The 21,400-nt window shown below is 42.9% G+C and overlaps 1 protein-coding gene across 3 annotated transcripts in view; it reads left to right on the top strand.

Moving 5' to 3' along the window:
- Positions 1-21,400, top strand: part of LOC125455542 (ena/VASP-like protein) — a 273,330-nt gene that overhangs the window by 207,256 nt on the left and 44,674 nt on the right. For all 3 annotated transcript variants that reach the window (XM_059649104.1, XM_059649105.1, XM_059649103.1), the window contains exons 4-5: positions 7,156-7,225; positions 19,627-19,685. In XM_059649104.1, the coding sequence (XP_059505087.1) occupies positions 7,156-7,225; positions 19,627-19,685 (129 nt within the window). The remainder of the gene's footprint in view (positions 1-7,155; positions 7,226-19,626; positions 19,686-21,400) is intronic.

The following is a 21,400-nucleotide window of genomic DNA, read 5'->3' as shown; positions in this document are numbered from 1 at the left end:
CACCATTTATTGCCCATTCTTAAATGCCTAGGGGGAAGATAAAGAGTCAATAGCACCCTGATGGTCTGAAGTCTCCTGTAGGCCGAACAAGGACAATTTCCAATTTCCCTCCCTAATGGACATTAGTGAATGTAAATTTAGTAGGAGGTACATGTTACATAGGTTAGTATTTTGATCGACATTTTTGCACTGTATTCAAATTACAACTGACTGGCACAGTTGGATTTGAACCCATTTCTCCAATCAGTATAACCTGGGTTCTTGTTTACTAGTCAAATGATATTACTACTACACCACCATCTCCAGATCTTCTGGTCGCTGGTCAGTCAGGATTTCTCAGGTGTTCCAATTCACTGACTATGTGACAATGGGATGTTTAAGCTGTCAATGAATGATTGCCCAACATCTGGAATTCTCCAAGCCTGAACTCTGAATCAAAGACTTCAGATATTTCTGACTTCCTCACCAGAACAATTAGTCAGGTAGCAGAGGAATTAGAATCTACTCTAACACCTGGCTAACTATAAAATGACCTCTCCATGCCCTCTGCTGTGTATTGATACTCTTCCCACTTCCCAAGTCACTCACACTAACCCTTTTGACTACACTGTGATCCTAACCACATTCAAACCTAGACTGAATATTCTGCCCAGACCTGACACCCCTGCATCCCCTGTTGAACCAACCTCAACCCCTGTCAATTTGACCTTACTGCAGTCCTGACTTGAATCCCAAGCACCAACCTGACCTCACTAGTCCTGGAGATAATGGGAACTGCAGATGCTGGAGAATCCAAGACAACCAAATGTGAGGCTGGATGAACACAGCAGGCCAAGCAGCATCTCAGGAGCACAAAAGCTGACGTTTCGGGCCTAGACCCTTCATCAGAGAGGGGGATGGGTTGAGGGTTCTGGAATAAATAGGGAGAGAGGGGGAGGCGGACCGAAGATGGAGAGAAAAGAAGATAGGTGGAGACGAGAGTATAGATGGGGAGGTAGGGAGGGGATAGGTCAGTCCAGGGAAGACGGACAGGTCAAGGAGGTGGGATGAGGTTAGTAGGTAGATGGGGGTGCGGCTTGGGGTGGGAGGAAGGGATGGGTGAGAGGAAGAACAGGTTAGGGAGGCGGAGACAGGTTGGACTGGTTTTGGGATGCAGTGGGTGGAGGGGAAGAGCTGGGCTGGTTGTGTGGTGCAGTGGGGGGAGGGGACGAACTGGGCTGGTTTAGGGATGCAGTTGGGGAAGGGGAGATTTTGAAACTGGTGAAGTCCACATTGATACCATATGGCTGCAGGGTTCCCAGGCGGAATATGAGTTGCTGTTCCTGCAACCTTCGGGTGGCATCATTGTGGCACTGCAGGAGGCCCATGATGGACATGTCATCCCGTATTTCCCGCTACACGTCCCTCACACCCCGCCCCCGCCACAACCGCCCAAAGAGGATCCCCCTCGTTCTCACACACCACCCCTCCAACCTCCGGATACAACGCATCATCCTCCGACACTTCCGCCATCTACAATCCGAACCCACCACCCAAGACATTTTTCCATCCCCCACCCCTGTCGGCTTTCCGGAGAGACCACTCTCTCCGTGACTCCCTTGTTCGCTCCACACTGCCCTCCAACCCCACCGCACCCGGCACCTTCCCCTGCAACCGCAGGAAATGCTACACTTGCCCTCACACCTCCCCCCTCACCCCTATCCCAGGCCCCAAGATGACATTCCACATTAAGCAGAGGTTCACCTGCACATCTGCCAATGTGGTATACTGCATCCACTGTACCCGGTGTGGCTTCCTCTGCATTGGGGAAACCAAGCGGAGGCTTGGAGACCGCTTTGCAGAACGCCTCCGCTCAGTTCGCAACCAACTACTGCACCTCCCAGTCGCAAACCATTTCCACTCCCCCTCCCATTCTCTAGATGACATGTCCATCATGGGCCTCCTGCAGTGCCACAATGATGCCACCCGAAGGTTGCAGGAACAGCAACTCATATTCCGCCTGGGAACCCTGCAGCCTAATGGTATCAATGTGGACTTCACCAGTTTCAAAATCTCCCCTTCCCCAACTGCATCCCTAAACCAGCCCAGTTCGTCCCCTCCCCCCACTGCACCACACAACCAGCCCAGCTCTTCCCCCCCACCCACTGCATCCCAAAACCAGTCCAACCTGTCTCCGCCTTCTTAACCTGTTCTTCCTCTCACCCATCCCTTCCTCCCACCCCAAGCCGCACCCCCATCTACCTACTAACCTCATCCCACCTCCTTGACCTGTCCATCTTCCCTGGACTGACCTATCCCCTCCCTACCTCCCCACCTATACTCTCGTCTCCACCTATCTTCTTTACTCTCCATCTTCGGTCCGCCTCCCCCTCTCTCCCTATTTATTCCAGTTCCCTCGCCCCATCCCCCTCTCTGATGAAGGGTCTAGGCCCGAAACGTCAGCTTTTGTGCTCCTGAGATGCTGCTTGGCCTGCTGTGTTCATCCAGCCTCACATTTTGTTGTCTCACTAGTCCTGGATTCTGCTTCCCACTCACTCATTGTGCCTTACACATTCTGCCACTGTATCAAACCTGCCACTTTACCCATTATTCCACCATATCAGCTACATCTACACTATCCACCTTGCCACTTGTCACCTTCTCATCTTACCCACCCTCCCTACCTGCCACGCTATCCACTTGCCACTCGATTCCTTTAGCTGTTTACCTCACTCCCCTAACTCTTTACCCACCTAACCCTCTTAAATAGACTTAACCATATATCTAAATGACCAACAATTCTTCAGTGTGTCAGTGATTGAATGAATTTGCCAGAATATAGTAGTTAGTATGGTAAGAAGCAGCAATCTTTGCTTTCCCCTCCTGGTACTGAAGTGAGATAGGCAGAGTTGAAAAAGTAGATGTGAAAGCAACGAGAAAATTACTTCTCTTGGAAGATGACACATTTGTGAATTCCAGGAATCTGTCTGCCTTCTTAAACACTTCTTAACTTGTTCTGATATGCCTTTTTAAAACAATTTCTGAACTTCTTATGCCACCTTTGATAATTTGTGCATGTATACACTGAGATCCTTCTCTTCTTACATCCTCATTAAAGTCCACCAAGTGCACATCCAAATTCCCCAAATGATATAACATTCAGTGATTTGATGCAAGGCAGGGAAGTTATGGTATTACACTTCCAAGTTAGGACAGTGTGTGGCTTGTTGAGGTGTTTTCTAATACACTTACTTCCCTAGACTCCTAGCTGATAGTGATTGTGAGTTTGGAAGGAGCCTGGGTGCGTTGATGCAGTGCAACTAGTAGATAGTACAGAATGCAGCCTCTCTGTATTGGAGAGTGAACATTGAAACTGTTAGATGGGTGACAATCCAACGGTCAGAATTGTCCTTAATGGTGTTGAGCCAAGTGGAGAGTATTCCAACATTCCTGACTTTGGCCTTGTGGTGACAAGTGGCGGACAGGCTTTGTGAAGTCAAAGCTAAGTTAATTGTTGCAGAAGTCCCAACCTGTTGCAGTCACAATATTCATATTGCTGGTCCAGATCAGTTTCTGGTCAACAGTAATCCTCGGTTTGCTGATAATGGGGTATTCGGAGGCGGTAATGCCATTGATTATCAAGGGGATGGGGGTGCGTGCTGGATTCCTTCTTATGAAGACGGTCATTGCTTAGCACTTCTGTGGTGCAAAAGTTAGTTGCTATTTTTCAGCCTAAACCTAAATATTGGCCAGGTTTGGTAGACTGCTTCAATTCAGGAGATTCAAGATGGTACCATGCATTATACAATCATCAGTGAAAATCTCTGTTTCTGACCTCATGACAGAGGGAAGGCCAATGATGAAGCAACTGAAGATGGTTGAGTCTAGCAGACTACCCTGAGGAACTCCTGCAGAAATACCCTAGATTGAAATGATTGAGTCATCATCCTCTGTTTTGACTTCAACCAGTGGGGAATTCCCCCTGATTCCCTTGGACCAAAGTTTTGCCTGGGCTCCTTGTCAGCATATGTGGTCAAATGTTGCATTATGTCAAGGGCACTTGTTCTCACCTCACTTCTTGAGTTCAGCTGTCTTGTCCATGTTTGGTCCAAGGCTCTAATGAGGTCAGGGAGCTGACTAAGATTCTGAAAGAAAAATTGAGCCATCAACGGACAGGTTCTTGCTGGATAATTGCAGCTTGACAGCTCTGTCAACAATCCCTTCCATAGCTTAGCGGTTAAACAAGTGTCGAATTTTGGGATAGCAACTATCTGAGCTGGATTTGTCCTGCTTTTTGTGAATAGAATGTATCTGAACAATCTTCCACACAATTAGGCAGATGCCAGTGTTGTAACAGTACTGGAACATCTAGGCAAGGGGCACAGCTTTACTGGAGTTTGTGGTACTTTTGCAGAATGTTGTCAGGCCCACAGCTTTTGCAAAGTCAGCCATCTCTTAATATCATGTGCAGTGAATCAAATTGGCTGAAGATTGCCAACTGTGATGCTAGGGACCTTGGGAGGAAGCTGAGATAGATCATCCACTCAATGTTTTTAGCTGAAAATAGTTACAAATATTTCTATCTTGTTTTTTGCAGTGATATGCTGGGCTCCTCTGTTATTGAGAACATAGATAACAGTGGAGCCCATTCCCCCAGTTAATTGTTTCTTTGTACAGTGCCATTCGTAAGTAGATCTGACAGAACTCCAGAGAATAGTTCTGCTCCACTGGTTTTCTGATCTCTTCGATTATTTTTGCTTGTGTCTTCTGCCGTTGGCTTAAAAGTAGTCCATTTTGTAGCTTCATCAGGTAAGTGTCTCATTTTCACATATGCTTGGTACCGCCCCTGGCATGCCCTCCTGCACTCTTCATTGAACTAAAATTGATCTCTCAGCTTGATGATAGTGGTAGAGTCGAAGATGTGCCAGATCTTGGGATTAAATTGTGTTGAATACAATTCTGCTCCTAATGATAAGTCATAGTACCTCATGCCAGAATTCTTTGATATCTATCCCACTTAGTATGATGGTAGTGCCACACAACTTTCAAAATAATACAATAATTGTGCTGCCAATGAAAGGATATCATGAGACAATAAATTAGGGCATAACTTAAAAGGCAAATAAATACTCCACTTGCTGAATGGACGGAGTTTGATGTGGCTTTAATTCTTTCTTGGGATATGAACATTACTGTGGAGGCCAGCATTTGTTTCTGTCCCTAATTGCCATTGAGAAAACAAAGATTTGTGTCCACCTTCTTGAACTGTTGGTGATTATTAAAACTTATGAGATATTGATCTACACCAAAACTATTAAACAAATGTGTCTATCATTTATTGCAAATGTGAACTCTTCACTATACAAACATCATATCCACAATACATTTTTCTTTTGAGTGCAGTGTTGTCATTGTTACAAAAGCAAATTTGGCACCCAACTTGTATGCAGCAACTGCCCACAAGCAGCCATGGGATAAATGATAGTTAATCTCTTCTGCTGATGTTGTTTGAAGGCTAAATATAAACCAAGACATCAGGGAGTATTTTGTGAATGTTTCATGTAAGCTGTTCATCTTGCACTTCACAGGATCATTGGCCGAAAAAAAGAAAACAGCTTTTATATAATATATGAAGAACATGCTGTGTGGTTAGCTGTGATTGGTAGAGGTGCTGCGATGAAGAATGCTTCAATTAATGTTGATTGGGAGCAAGACATTGCCCTGAGAAATGAATTAGAAAATGGCTTTTACATATTATCTTGCATTGAAAAGGTGGACTATGTGTAGATGTTCTTAGGGAGATGTCTGCAACTGGTATTAAGTTCTGATAGGATCTTCTATGAGTCGAATTCCTGTCACCAACCCCTCTTATAATACAAGTCTACAGAGGTCATAAATATTAAGTAGTGAAGAATTAACTAGCAATAGCTCTTTGGTAGAAGAGGCATGTACTTGATGAACAAAAAATAGTTAATAGTAAGACAACGGGTTACATTAACATAATGTGACAACTATATCAACTACATTAACGCTTAGTGAGAGACATATTTATCGCCTATGAAATAGTAACTAGGTTTATTCGACATGGCTATAGACTGAAGAATTGGTTAAAAACAGCTAGCACCAAGTTGACTAGGTCCTTCTGGTAAACTAATTTGTATAAAAGCTATCAGTCGATATTCTAAATCTTCCAGGTTAACTCTCCCAGACGTGTTTCTGATACAACAATAACAGCCACCAGTTTCAAGTCCAATTGTTTGATCTGAATGTAAATATCTTTCTGTATGGAATCCCAAACAAATTGAGGAATAAAACCTGAAAACGTGAGAAAATTGTTATGAAATTAAACTGGTAGCGCTGATGGCCTCAAATTAGCAGGCAGTTCAGAGGGGGTGGGATTTTTGCCCTTGGTGAACTTAAACTGGGGCCAATTAAATACCTGATGGATATTAATTACAGCAGACCTTCATCATACAAACCACAATTCTGGTTTAATTTTCCCTACCCAACCCTTCCCAAGGTTATTTTCACCATTAAGACTGCAGTACCTTAAACCTTCAATCTGACTTCCTGGAAATAAGGAGTGAGTTCTTGCTTGCTGCCATTAAATTCTGCCCACTGCATGAGGAGCTGAGAGGTCAGAAGAGGTTAAGATGATTTCAGGAAACCTTGTGTCCCAGGTGGCACCGAATTGTTCCCCTCCCCTTGGCCTCATAAGGGTCCCCTCCAGCCCAATACACTGTTGGCCAACCTGGTTACCCAGGAAGCCCTGCTTTTATTCACTGCTGGTGTCCCAATCCCGCAAGTCGTCAACTGCTGCCTCTTGCCAGCAAATTCTCATTCACACCCATCAGTAGGCAAAGGATCTAGTCAGGTGTTGAAAACTTTTATTTACACGATTAAGATTATTATTATTATTATTATTATTATTATTACACGGTTGTTAAGATTACCAGGGCCTCCTTGTCTCCGAACTGTCCAGGCGTACTAAACATGTCAGTGTTATGATCATCAGTCTCACCCCCTTCTAAAACTGAGCTTTGGTGTCTGGAAAATGGCCTGTTGTAGGAATTGCAAACTTGTCTTATGTTTTATTTTCTTGTTACAAGACTACTTGGTGTTACGGTCAACTGCAGAACTGAAGATAGAGATTAACACCTTGATCTGATCTTCTAGGTCCTACAGTGCAGCGCCAAGTCCCAGTTCAGAATGGGCCACCCCCTGAAGATCAGGAAGCACAGAGAAGGTAAAAGTCATTTTAGATATTTTATGAAATATCATTAATTTGCCTGTTTTGTACTAAAATTACACAAAATAATGCAGCAACACTTAAATAATGTTAAGCCCATTGAATGTGGGAAATGATGACATTGTGTTAATATTATTGGACTATAATCAAGACTAAAACTATGGGAAATGTGGTTCAACTCTCACCAATACAGCTAGTGGAATTCAGTTCAATTGATCATTCTAGAATTGAAAGCTTCATGATGTCCATGACAACTATCATTGATTGTTATCAAAAACTTACCTGGTTCATTAATGTTCATTAGGGAAAGATATCTTGAGTCCTTTTCTAGTCTAGCCTACCTTTGACCAGATCCACAGCCCAAGAAGCCATTCAGTTGAAGTAAACCACAAAAGATCAAAGGAAATAGGAACAGAAATAGGCCATTTGACCCCTCTAGCCTATCTCATCATTAAATAAGATTCGGGTTAGTCTGACATTCCTCACATCCACTTTCCTGCATTTTCCCTATAATCCTAAATGCCACTACTGATCAAGAATCTATCTCTCAATATCTCAACAGTAAAGGCCACTGCCCCCATCATAAGGTCAAAGATAATAATGCTTTTTGATGATTGCACATTGTTCTATCCTAGGTAACTGTTCAGGTGAAGCAACCCATTGCTTATTTAAAGGAAGACCAGATCAGCATTCTGACCTAGGTTAAGTGGGAGTAACATTTATGCCACACAAGTGTCAGGCAATGATTCTGACAGTAGAATCATGGGAATTCTATGGTGATTCACTCAGCTACCGTTTACCCAAAGCCTGTCTACTTCACTTACTGGGTTAAACATTCGCTTCCTCCACCCTTAGTGCACAATCTGCTGTGCACAACAAATATGTACAATTGCAACAACTCACCAAACCCTTCTTCACAGCATCTTCTAAACCCACAGATTCTGCCATCTGGAAGGACAAATGCATCTACACCAGGTAGATTGGTGAGGACAAGACGAAATAAGAATTTTTTTCTTCTTATTGGGTTTTCTCACAATTTGCCACAGGTTTAGTCTAGCAGCTGTGTCATTTAGAACTTGGCTAGTCTGGTGTGTCTTGGCACTACTGAGCCATTTTTAGTGGTGGCCTTTGAAGTCCTCACCCAGCTTATGTTCTGTGCCCTTGCCATCCACGGTGGTTCCACCAAATGGTGTTCTTTATAAAGGAATGTATTCAACAGACCCGTGAGCGTAGTAAGAGGTAATCAACAAGAGGTTTCAATGTTTGACCTAATTCCATAACACTCTGTGTCGGGTCTGGAGTCAATTTTGAGGACCACCCAGTGCAACTGAGAGTATATGGGATCCTGGGTTACTTGGCAAATTGGATCCAATATTGGCTGAGTGGTAGGAAACAGAGGATGGTGGTCGAAAGGTGTTTATACGTCCAGAGGCCGGTGTCAAGTGACACACCACAGGAATTTGTGTTGGGTCCCTTATTATTTGTGATTTATTTATAGATCAAATTGAAGGGGTTGATAAATTTATGGATGGCATAAACTTTGACCAGTGATTGATAATGAGGAAGAAGGCCTTAGGCTACAAGAAGATATAAACAGTTTTGGTCATGTGGACAGATCAGTGGCAGATTGAACTTCACCATGTAAGGTGTGAGGTGGGCACTCTGGAAGAAATAACAAGACAACGAAGTACTCCATGAATGGTAGGACACTAGGAAGCTTGCAGGATGGGAGGGATATTGGAATGGTTGACACAGATCCCTGATGGCAGCAGAACAGGTCGATAGAGTACTTAAAAAGGCAAATGGAAGACCTAACTTTATCAGTTATGACATAGAATATAAGAGAAGAGAAGTTATGTTGGAGCTGCACAGAACTTTGGTTGGTCCAAAGCTGGTGTACTCTATGCAGTTCTGAGTGTTTCACTGTCGGAAGGATGTTATTGCAAGGAGGATGTGCAGTGGAGATTTGCCACATTGTTGTCTCAGATGGAGCATTTGAACTATAACGAGAAGCTGAATAGGCTCAGGCTGTTTTCCTTGTATAAGATTTTGAGGGGCATGGACCAGCTGGATAGGAAGCACCTCTTTTCTTAGTTGAAGAGTCAATAACAAGGCAACATAATTTTAAGGTGAAGGGCACGTGATTTAGAGGGCATCTAAGGAAAATGGTTTTCACCCAGGGAGTGTTAGGAGTCTGGAACATATTGCTTAGGAGCCTATTTGAGGCAGGAAACTTCACAACCTTTAAAAAGCACTTAGATGAGCATTTGGACTGCCATCACATTTAAGGCTATGGGCTAGGTGCTGGGAAGTGGAATTAGTGTAGATATGTCATTGCAGATTTGATGGGCTGAAGGGTCTGTTATGTGCTGTATGACTCTACAACTCTATAACTTTAGCTTCCTCCTGACAGTGTACTAAAGTGCCGCCAGTTGTGGCGATACCCACTAATGGGCTTGTTAGTGTCTAAGATATCATCATATTAACAGAATCATAACATAGGGGACTATCCTCCAAATTTTGGTACAAGTCCCCAGATGTTGGTATGAAGAACTTTGTGGGGTCAGCAGCGGGGTTTGCTATTGTCATTTCCAATGCCTGGGTCAATGCTGGGTGGCCTGTCTGATTTTATTCTGTGCTTTACAGTTTAATGTGCTTTGATATGACAGAGTGGCTTACTGAGCCATTTCAGCGCGCACTTAAGAGTTGATCAAGGTGGGTCTGGAGTTAACAGATCAAGTAAGCAAAGCACATACACTTCCCTAAGGGCATTAATGGACCACATGTTTATTTATGAAAATCAGCAATGGTTACATGGTGGTTGTTGGACTAACTTTACATTCCAGATTTTTATTGAATCCCATCCGCTGTAGTGGGATTTGAATCCATATCACCTAAGCCATCCGTGCATTACTTATGGATTGTGAAATTTAAAATTGCCGTATATAGCGTGTTGTCCAACTCTAAATAAAAGATGGAAATGTGTAAGAGTAAACATTACAAATATGGCATTTTTAAAAAATATCTTAAGTGGATGTAGCTGCCACTGTCTTAATGTAGTTCTTGCAAAAATATGCTTCCTAACTTCCCAACGTTGTGTGAATTTTCTCCTCCTTTGTATGTTCTACTTTACTACCTAAAACAATCACCTCAGATTTTTGTACCTTCACAACAGTCAGTATCTTCCATAGGAAAATGCAACTGCAAATGTGATTTTCAAACTATTTAACTTAAACAAATTTGTAATCATTCATTCCACTGACCAGTTTTAACCCCACATAATGTGAAGTCTGAAATAGAACTGTGACAATGTTCACTTTGTTGCAGTTGCTAGTCCACAGTTGTGCTAATCTTTATTTTCTTTTCTTTGACCTATACCCTATCTTAGAAAGCTGCTGAGCATGACTGCTTCATTGAGAAGTCAGAAATGGGAGACTGCATGAGGCTGCATTTGTTGTCACTGAGGAGTATATGCATACGTTAGTGACTGAAATTTATTCAAAAGTGTCCATTTGGATGTATCCTTGTTCCCACATGGATACGTATGTGCAGTCACCCCAAAGTTCTGTGTCACAAACATTGCCTTTACAAGTAGACATTAAACATTATTCCCAAGCAGGGACTAGGCATACTAAGAGGTAAGGGGTGGGCAGGTGAGTAATTGACAGTACCAACTTTACCATCAGATTCCAGCCATGATCCTGACCTTGAGGAATTTAAAAAGTTTGGTGTGAGTCAAATCATCAGACTATCAGCAAGCAGAAGTCAGCCAGTTGAGATTAGTTAGAGTTAATGAAGACATCTATTAGTTCCTTTCACTAAATGTAGGCAGCACTGTAGCTTTGTGGGTTAAAGCAGCTGCCTTGTAAACATGAGATTGAGAGTTCAGACCTCAGAGTAGCCTTGTGGCTCACAGAGGCTTTGAATTAGCCTGATGTATATGCTGTCAGATCTGTTAAGGGTGTTTTTGGTGTGGTGGTAAGATGCCTTTCTCTGAGCCAGGAGGTCAGAGTTCAAGTCCCGCCTGCTCTAGAGGCATGTAAAAATGTTCCTGAACAGATTTATTAAAGAACAGAAGGACCTCTTCCCTGAACTCTCACTATTCTTCAACTCCTGGAAGTGATGACCCATCAGAATCCCCAACAAGATCACGACAAAACAGCTTTTCTTTTATAATAAAATGAACTCGCTTCTACTTGTGGTGGGATTCAAAACCATGTCTCCCAATGGCTCCCTCGGTGCCTCCAAGTTCAGAGTGACAACTTCCTCTTCTGGTGGCGGGTATTCTCTGTCAATTGGCTGGAGCTTTGTAAATTGTTGGAGTGCAGGTTTGGGACCTGGAGCTAGCTGTCATGTCTCTTCCCCAAATCCTGATTGCAAATCAGCCCATGGAGTATTCCTTTAAATTCTAAATTATTTTCTGAATAATAAACCAATACTACAACATGTTATCAGTTGCTCAGTAGCATAGACAGTGTAGGGCTGTTTTCTTCACTAAGATCATATAAAAGGTCTGTGCTTTGCCATTCACTGAAAGGTTAGGCCCATAGCATCAGCATTACTTTTGACATCTTCAAAACAGCTGATAGTTTATGTGAGCCAAATGGTGAATTCCAATGATTGCAATGCATGCTGCATTTTTAGAGCAGGCTGAGAGGAATATATATATTATTAGACCAAATACCAGCCGTATCTGGCTCATAAAAATTATTATAGAAATTTCAGCCCTTCCTTTCTTTCACCATCAGGGCAGGAAGAGAGAAACAAGATGGGACCCAAAGTGGCAGAACCAATTTTATAAGTGCAGCCAATGTGCACCATAACATGGTGGACATCCCTCAACTACAAACTGCAGAAGGTGGACCAAATCTTGCACCTACCTTATGCCTAAGGGCCTTTTTGTCAGCGAATTACCTCCTGGGACAGTGATATCCTGCCCTGTTTAAAATTGCCAGTCCATCAGAGGCTGGATGTTCACAGTGACCAGCAGCACTGCTTCAGAGGCATAGGAATACCACAATATAACAGAAGGGTTACTTTCCTGAGGAAGGGTTTGGGTTGGGTTGATGTCATGAGGAGAGAAGGGTATCAGGAGGTTTGGAGGCAAGTGTGGCTTTCAGTGAGTGTTCCCTGTCCCCACCTGTGCCCATAGTCACCCATAGAATGGGGCAGTCTGGCAGGGAGACTGCTCCATTTTACCAATGGGGAAGGCTGTCACTTTTCTTGCCTGCTCTGAGCAGAGTTGTTTACAGTGGTAGCATGAAAGAGTTCATTAATTGACCACTTATAAAACTCAATTGGTGGCACTTGATGGGCCTACCCGCTTAGAATCTAACTCCTGGGGTGGCAAAAAATTAAACCAAAGTAGAAATTGCTGGAGAAACTCAGTATGTCTGGCAGCATGTATGGAGAGAAAACAGAGTTACCTTTTTGAGACCATTTCACTGGACTTCCAGTGATAGGGTATCGAGACATTAACTCTGTTTTCTCGCCACAAATGCTGCCAGACTTGCTGAGTTCCTTTAGCAGCTTCTGCCTTTGTTCCTATTTGAGTGTTCATATGTTTCTAGAATGTTATTTATGTTTAATTTCCTGATTTTCAAGATGTGCAATTTAATATTGGAAAGCTGAAAAATTATCAACTTTCTATACGAGTGTACTGTACAATATTAGAGATAATGGGAACTTCAGATGCTGGAGAATTCCAAGATAATAAAATGTGAGGCTGGATGAACACAGCAGGCCAAGCAGCATCTCAGGAGCACAAAAGCTGACGTTTCGGGCCTAGACCCTTCATCAGAGAGGGGGATGGGGAGAGGGAACTGGAATAAATAGGGAGAGAGGGGGAGGCGGACCGAAGATGGAGAGTAAAGAAGATAGGTGGAGAGAGTATAGGTGGGGAGGTAGGGAGGGGATAGGTCAGTCCAGGGAAGACGGACCGGTCAAGGAGGTGGGATGAGGTTAGTAGGTAGCTGGGGGTGCGGCTTGGGGTGGGAGGAAGGGATGGGTGAGAAGAAGAACAGGTTAGTGAGGCAGAGACAGGTTGGACTGGTTTTGGGATGCAGTGGGTGGGGGGGAAGAGCTGGGCTGGTTGTGTGGTGCAGTGGGTGGAGGGGACGAACTGGGCAGGTTTAGGGATGCAGTAGGGGAAGGGGAGATTTTGAAACTGGTGAAGTCCACATTGATACCATATGGCTGCAGGGTTCCCAGGCGGAATATGAGTTGCTGTTCCTGCAACCTTCGCGTGGCATCATTGTGGCAGTGCAGGAGGCCCATGATGGACATGTCATCTAGAGAATGGGAGGGGGATGGAAATGGTTTGCCCCTCCCATTCTCTAGATGACATATCCATCATGGGCCTCCTGCACTGCCACAATGATGCCACGCGAAGGTTGCAGGAACAGCAACTCATATTCCGTCTGGGAACCCTGCAACCATATGGTATCAATGTGGACTTCACCAGTTTCAAAATCTCCCCTTCCCCTACTGCATCCCTAAACCTGCCCAGTTCGTCCCCTCCCCCCACTGCACCACACAACCAGCCCAGCTCTTCCCCCCCCACCCACTGCATCCCAAAACCAGTCCAACCTGTCTCTGCCTCCCTAACCGGTTCTTCCTCTCACCCATCCCTTCCTCCCACCCCAAGCCGCACCCCCAGCTACCTACTAACCTCATCCCACCTCCTTGACCTGTCCGTCTTCCCTGGACTGACCTATCCCCTCCCTACCTCCCCACCTATACTCTCTCCACCTATCTTCTTTACTCTCCATCTTCGGTCCGCCTCCCCCTCTCTCCCTATTTATTCCAGTTCCCTCACCCCATCCCCCTCTCTGATGAAGGGTCTAGGCCCGAAACGTCAGCTTTTGTGCTCCTGAGATGCTGCTTGGCCTGCTGTGTTCATCCAGCCTCACATTTTATTATACTGTACAATATTGCCAGGTTTTGTGGTGATTAATTGCAAATCAAAGTTCCCTATAATGCTTACACTAAACTAACAAACAAAATCTCTGCCTATAGTAGTTTATAGTTTCCTATTACCTAACTGCTTACCCTTATATTCTACAAAGGAGGTCATTTTGCTAAATTTTGTCTGTTCTGTGTTGTGGAAATGACTGCAATCTTAAGTAAACATTATTTGATCCAATTTCTAATACGAAGTGCAGAGTTTTCAATAAGAGGAGGATCTCATCCTATCAATCAAGACAGAATTAGAATCAACACTTTAAGACCATAAGATCAAAAGATATAGGAGTCTAATTAGGAATTTGGCCTAAGAGTCTACTCCACCAATCAATCATCGCTTATATGGCTCTCAATCCCATTCTTCTGCCTTCTCCCTGGAATCCTTGATCCCATTATCAATCAAGGACCTAACTATTTCTGACTTAAATACATTTAATGACTTGGCCTGCACAGCCCTCTGCGCCACGACTTCCATAGATGCACCACCCTCTGTCAAAGAAATTCCTCCTCATCTCAGTTCTAAAGAGCTGTCCCTGCACTCTAAGGCTGTGCCCTTGGGCCCTATTTTCATCTACTATCCAGGCTGTCAGAATTCTGCAAGTTTCAATCAGATCCCACCGCCCCCCCTTCATTCTTCAAAACTCCATTGCGTACAGACCCAGTGTCCTCAACTGCTCCTCATATGATGAACTTCTCATCCCTGGGATCATTTTGGCAAGCTTCCTTTGGATTCCCTGCAATGCTAGCATATCCTTCCTTAGATACAAGGCCCAAACTGTCCACAGTGTTCCAAATATAATCTGACGAGCCTTATCAACCTCAGCAGTACATTTCTGCTGTTGTATTCTTGCCCCCTTGAAATGAATGCTAAATGTTGTATTTGACTTCCTAGCTGCCAACTGAACCTGCACGTTAACGAAGAGAACCCTGAACTAGGACTCCCAAGTCCTTTTGTGCCACAGATTTCTAAAGGCTTTCCCTATTTAGAAAATAGTCTATGCCTCTATTCTACCTACCAAAGTGCATAATCTCACATTTCCCCACATTGTATTCCATCTGTCACTACTTTGCACACTCATACAGGGGAGGTGATGGCTAGTGGTATTATTGCTAGTCTGTTAATTCAGAGACACATGTAATGTTCCGGGAGCCTGGGTTCATATCCTGCCATGGCAGATGGTTGAATTTGAATTCAATAAATAAAGTTCTGGAAGTAGAAGTCTAATGGTGACCACAAAAATATTGTTGATTGTCGGAAAAATCCATCTGGTTCACTAATGTCATTTGGGGAAGGAAATTGCCATCCTTCCTAGTCTAGCCTACATGTTACTCCAGACCCACAGTAATGTGGTTGATTCTTAATTGCTCTACCTTTTTTGTCATCTGCAAACTTAGCTACAATGCCCTCAGTTCTTTTGCCTAGATCGTTAATGTATACTGTGAAAAGTTGTTATCCCAGCACTGACCCCTGCGGAACTCCACTATTAGTCAGCTGCCATTCTGAGAAAGACAGTTTTATCCCTAATCTTTGCCTTCTGTCAGTCAGCCAATCCTCTATCCATGCCAGTAGATTGCCCTTAATGCCATGAGCTGTTATCTTAATTTAACAGCCTCCTGTGCAGCACCTTATCAGAGGCTTCCCGTAAATCCGAATAAATCACGTCCACTGGCTCTCCTTTATCTAATTTACTTGTTACCTCAACTAAAAATTCTAAAAGATTTGTCAGGCATGACCTCCCTTGCCAAAGCCATGCTGTCTCCATCCTATTTTACTATGCACTTCCAAGTACTCCACAATCTCATCCTTAATAATGGACTTGAAATCTTACCAATGACTGAGGTCAGGCTAATAGGTTTATAGTTTCCTGCCTTCTGCCTCTCTCCCCTCTTAAACAGTGGTGTCACATTAGCCATTTTCCAGTACTCATTACTGAGGACATTTATCCCCCATTTCTACTTATCCTGTCCAACATTTTCCAGTGGTTCCATGTCCACTTTTACCTCTGTCTTACTTTTTAAATATCTGGAAAAACCTTTTACAACCTTCTTTTATATTACTAACTAGTTTACTCTCATGTTTTCTCACCATTTGCTGCTTCTTTACTTATCCTCTGCTGGTTTTTAAAGGCTTCCAATCCCCTGGCTTCCCACTAATCTTCACAATATGGGCTTTCACTTGTTTTGACTAATGATTTTCTGCCATCTCTGACTTCACTAGTAAGCCACAGTTGCCTCATCCTCCCTCAACTTGTTTCTTCTTACTTGGGATGAATTTCTACTGTTCTCCACAAATTACCCACAGAAACTCCTGGCATTGCTGCTCCATCATCTTCCCTGCTAGTCTCCCCTTCCAGTCAACTCTGGCCAGCTCCTCCCTCATGTCTTTGAGGTTACTTTTACATACTTGTAATGCAGTTATATCTGATTCAGTCTTCTCCCTTTCAAACCACAGGGTGAATTCTATCATATCACGGTCACTGCCTGTAAGGGTTCCTTCACTTTCAGCTACCTAATCAAGTCTGCCTGATTACACAATCTAAATCCAGAACTGCCTGTACCCCAGTGGGGTCTACTTCAAGCTGCTTCAAAAAAACCATCTTGCAAGCATTCGACAAATTCCTTTCCTTGAGGTCCACTATCAACCTGATTTTCCCAGTCCACCTGGATATTCAAGTGCCCCATGATTATTGTAATGGTACTCTTCTTACATGCCTTTTCTACCTCCTGATTTATTTTCATCTCTATATCCTAACCACTACTAGGACCCATCAAGGGTATTTTTTTCCTTTGTCATTTCTGATTTCTGTGCACACAGATTCTATGTCTTCTGACTCCATACCACTTCTTGCTATTGATTTAATTTCATTTCTTACAAACAAGGCAACCCTGCCCCCTCTGCCGATCTGCCTGATCTTTCAATAGGTCACGTATCCTTGGATTTTTAGTTCCCATCCCTAATCCCCTTGCAGCCATGTCTCTCTGATACCAGCAATATCGTACCTGCCGATTTCAATCTGTACTACAAACTCGTTTACCTTGTTTCGTATATCCTGTGTGCATTTAAGTATATCACCCTCTGCTCTGCATTGACTGCACCCCTCCTCCCTTCATCGTTGACGACTTACCTGCTGTGTCTAAAGTTAGATTCTGGAATTTTTCTATACTGTCTGTCCTGTTACTTGTTCTGGAAGCTTTAACCTCTACTAAGCCCTTCAGTTCTTTAACTTTTTCCATAAGTAACCAGCCATCTACCATTAAAGTTTTTGTGATCCATTTAGCTACCAATGACATAATTAGAAAGAGGGAAGAGCCAAAAAAATGTAATAATATCTGGATTACTTCCTGAGGCACGAACAATTTGGCACTGGGTCAGTAACATTAAAGAGGTAAATGCATGGCTCTAAAATTTATGTGGGAGAAACAAGTTTGATTTCCTGGGGCATTAGACTCAGTACTGGGGAAAGATGGGGCTGCTCCAATGGATGGGCAATGTCTGAATCTTGCTGGGACCAGAGTCCTGGTGAATCACATGACTAGGGCTGTGGTCCAGGTTTAAAACTAAACCATTCCCCCAGACCTCACCGTTTAGTTTTAAACCTTGACCACAGCCCTAGTCATGTGATTCGCCAGGACTCTGGCCCCAGCAAGATTCAGACATTGCCCGTCCATTTGAACAGCCCCATCCTTCCCCAGTACTGAGTCTAATGTCCCAGGAAGTCAAACCCATTTCTCCCACATAAATTTTAGAGCCATCCATTTATCTCTTTAATGTTACTGACCCTGTGCCAAATTGTTCGTGGCTCAGGAAGTAACCCAGAAATTATTACCCTTTTTTGGCTTTCAAATTTAACCCCTAGCTGCTCATATTCCCTCAGCAGAACCTATTTCCTTTTTCTAACTATGTCATTGGTAGCTAAATGGATCACAGCAACATTAATAGTAAATGGCTGGTGACTTATTTGATCCAGATAGGTCAAGAAAGGAGATATGGGAATTGATTTTGTCTTCAGTGCTTGAAATGTTGTAGGTTACAAAGGGACATTGATAGGATGCAGAGCTGGGCTGAGAAGTGGCAGATGGAGTTTTACCCCGAAAAGTGTTAGGTGATTCATTGAAAGCAGAATACAGTGTTAACGGAAAGATTCTTGGCAGTGTGGAGGAGCAGAGGGATCTTAGGGTTCATATCTGCAGTTCCCTGAAAGCTGCCACTCAGGTGGATAGAGTTGTTAAGAAGGCATATGGTGTGTTAGCTTTCATTAATTGAGGGATTGAGGTCAAGAGACGTGAAGTTATGCTCCAGCTATACAAAAGCCTGGTTTGGCTGCATCTGGAGTATTGTGTCCATTTCTGGTTGCCCCATTACAGGAAAGACGTAGAATCATTGGAAAAGGTGCAGAGGAGATTTACCAGGATGTTGCCTGGAATGGAGGGGAGGTCTTATGAGGAAAGGTTGGGAGAGCTAGGGCTTTTCTGTTTAGAATGACGAAGGATGAAAGATGACTTGCTAGAGGTGTACAAAATGATCAGAGGTATGGATTGAGTGGATAGCCAGTGACATTTTCCTAGGGTGGAAGTAGCTATTACGAGGGGGCATAGTTTTAAAGTGAGTGGAGGTACATATAAAGGAGACGTCAGAGATAGGTTCTTTACTCAGAGAGTGGCCGGGACATGGAATGCATTGCCAGAGAGGGTAGTGGAGACAGCCTCATTAGGGGCATTTAAGTAACAATTAGATAGGTATATGGATGATAGTATAAGGTAGGGGTGGAGGTTAGATAGACCTTAGAATTAGGGTAAAAGTTTGGCATAACATTGTGGGTCGAAGGGCCTGTACTGTGCGGTACTGCTGTATGTTCTGTGTTCTATGTTATAAATGTAATCTGGCCGAACAGGGTTCTGACCCTTTCTAGAACCAACCCAATATGCACTCCGTTGTTTCAATCAATTGAAAGATGCTCAGATTCTACAGTAAGAAAATGATCGGTTCCACCACATTATCATCCAGGCAGTGAGGACATGAGTGGAAATGTGAGCTCAATATTTGCATCTTCCCCAAAGTTGGGAGGTATGAAGGACAAAATAGAATGTGGCTTTGAAGTATGCAACAGTGTTAACATTATTTCCCTTTTGAAAATTGAAATAATTCCTAAAAGTTTGTATTATAATTTGAAAAATTGAGTTTTTGTCTCTGACAATTCTCCAAGTAGTGCGTTTTAAATAGTAATACAATGTATTAATTTTGCATAAGTCTTCAAACATATGAATAATGTAAATTAAGATTTACTTGATACCAAGATTTTCCAAGCATATTTGGTTCATATTACCCATCTGATTTTTGCATTGAGTCAAAGTTTGTTTATTTGCTTAACAAAAAATTGACGCACAAGAACATCAACATAATGCATCTTAGTAGTTGTTTTGAAAAATTTCTTTAGGCAACTGATGGAGCAACGCCACGAACAAATGGAAAGAGAACGACGAGCTTCCATGTCTGGTGAGTCTTTCTTAGCAACACTTATGCACATGAGATAATGGGAATTGCAGATGCTGGAGAATCCAAGATAATAAAGTGTGAAGCTGAATGAACACAGCAGGCCCAGCAGCATCTCAGGAGCACAAAAACTTTTGTGCTCCTGAGATGCTGCTTGGCCTGCTGTGTTCATCCAGCTTCACACTTTATTATCTTACACACATGACGTTAATTCTGAGTGTCAACTCTTCAAATAAATTTCCTTAAAAAATTTTCCAGGGACCATGTTGAATTGGTGCACCCCAACTAGAACACATTCTAAAGTTTTAGGTCAGATTATATATGGTCATATAGACCAGTCTGGCACGACATGAAACCAATACTTTGTACCCGTTTATGCACAGGTCAAATTTCTTAGCCGACAAGAGCAAAATGTCATAATGGTTTGGGCACAAAACAGATGGCAGCATATCAACTCCTTGAAGTCAATTGGAAAAGAAGATGCATTATGCTACTATGCCTGATCTGACAGTTGAATTTTAATCTTCTTACCAAATCACAACCCCCCAAAAAAATTTGCTATGTATGATTGGGAAGAATTATTGTGGATATTTAAAGCTGTGAGTGGGCATGGAGCTATGGTAATTTATACTTCTTTAGCACGTTAACATAGTAAAATGCCCTGTAATGCTTCAAAGGAGCACTATAGAACAAAATTTGACACCACAATGAGATGTTATATTTGTCAAAAGCTATATTGGCAGTAATAATTACTGATGTGTCCTAACACAGATGGGGATATTCTTTTATTTATGTTTTCTGACACTTGCACATGTTCGAACCAAGTGTCCGAATGCTGAAATGATGCTGCCCCTTACTGTAGTGTAGTACACAACTCTTCTGTTGTGTACGAGCACAGGTGGTAACACTAACATCTACCACATGCCAGCACTGACTGAAACATAATGCCACTGGTCTGATAGTGACATTACCAAGCTAGTATGCGTGAATGCTAACAGCTACACTGCTCAATTGGTGCACAGGCAGTAATAATATTTGCATTAGTATTGATATTTATATCCCTCACCATTACCTCTCCAGCATCAATCCTCAACTCCCTCTTAGCTTTGTTCCACCTTTCAGCCATGTTTTTCTATCATCCAGGATAAGCTCCTCCAGCTGTGCTGACAACATCCAAAGCTATCTTATTGTCATCAATCTCAACTACTCTATTGTCTCAAAATTGTCAGATGTTGTCTAACAACCAGTACTGGATGACCATAAATTTGCAGTGTCTGACATTGGGAATGCTGAAACCATTGTTGCTTCTAACTTTGTTCCCTAGTTGCTGAATCCATCGTTTTTCCTGGCAGCAGCCTCTCGTTGAATCAGACTTTTCTAAATTTTAATGTCATGTTTCACACCAAGATGAGGTTCTGATCACACATCTGTGCCATCTCAAAAACTGTTGATTTCTCCGTTATATTGGCTTTTCACCCTCCCTCAGTTCATCTGAGAGGGTGATAACATAGAGAAGAATCCTCTTTGGCCCTGAATGATGTGAGCTATAGTGAGAAATCTGGGAGAATCATGTGAGAAGTCAAGCAAGGCCTTTTTCGATATCTGTCACAAGTTGCATTTTCCATCTAAGTTCTGGGTATCAAGCCAAGATTCTACTAGTGAGCAGCAAGAAGCCCATTAATGGGGATTATTACTCATTATCACCATTATTATTACAT

The sequence above is a fragment of the Stegostoma tigrinum genome, chromosome 10, assembly GCF_030684315.1.
Source record: "Stegostoma tigrinum isolate sSteTig4 chromosome 10, sSteTig4.hap1, whole genome shotgun sequence".
In the NCBI taxonomy this organism is placed as follows: domain Eukaryota; kingdom Metazoa; phylum Chordata; class Chondrichthyes; order Orectolobiformes; family Stegostomatidae; genus Stegostoma; species Stegostoma tigrinum.
Note: the sequence above shows the minus strand (reverse complement) of the source record. Positions and strands in the feature narration are given on the sequence as shown.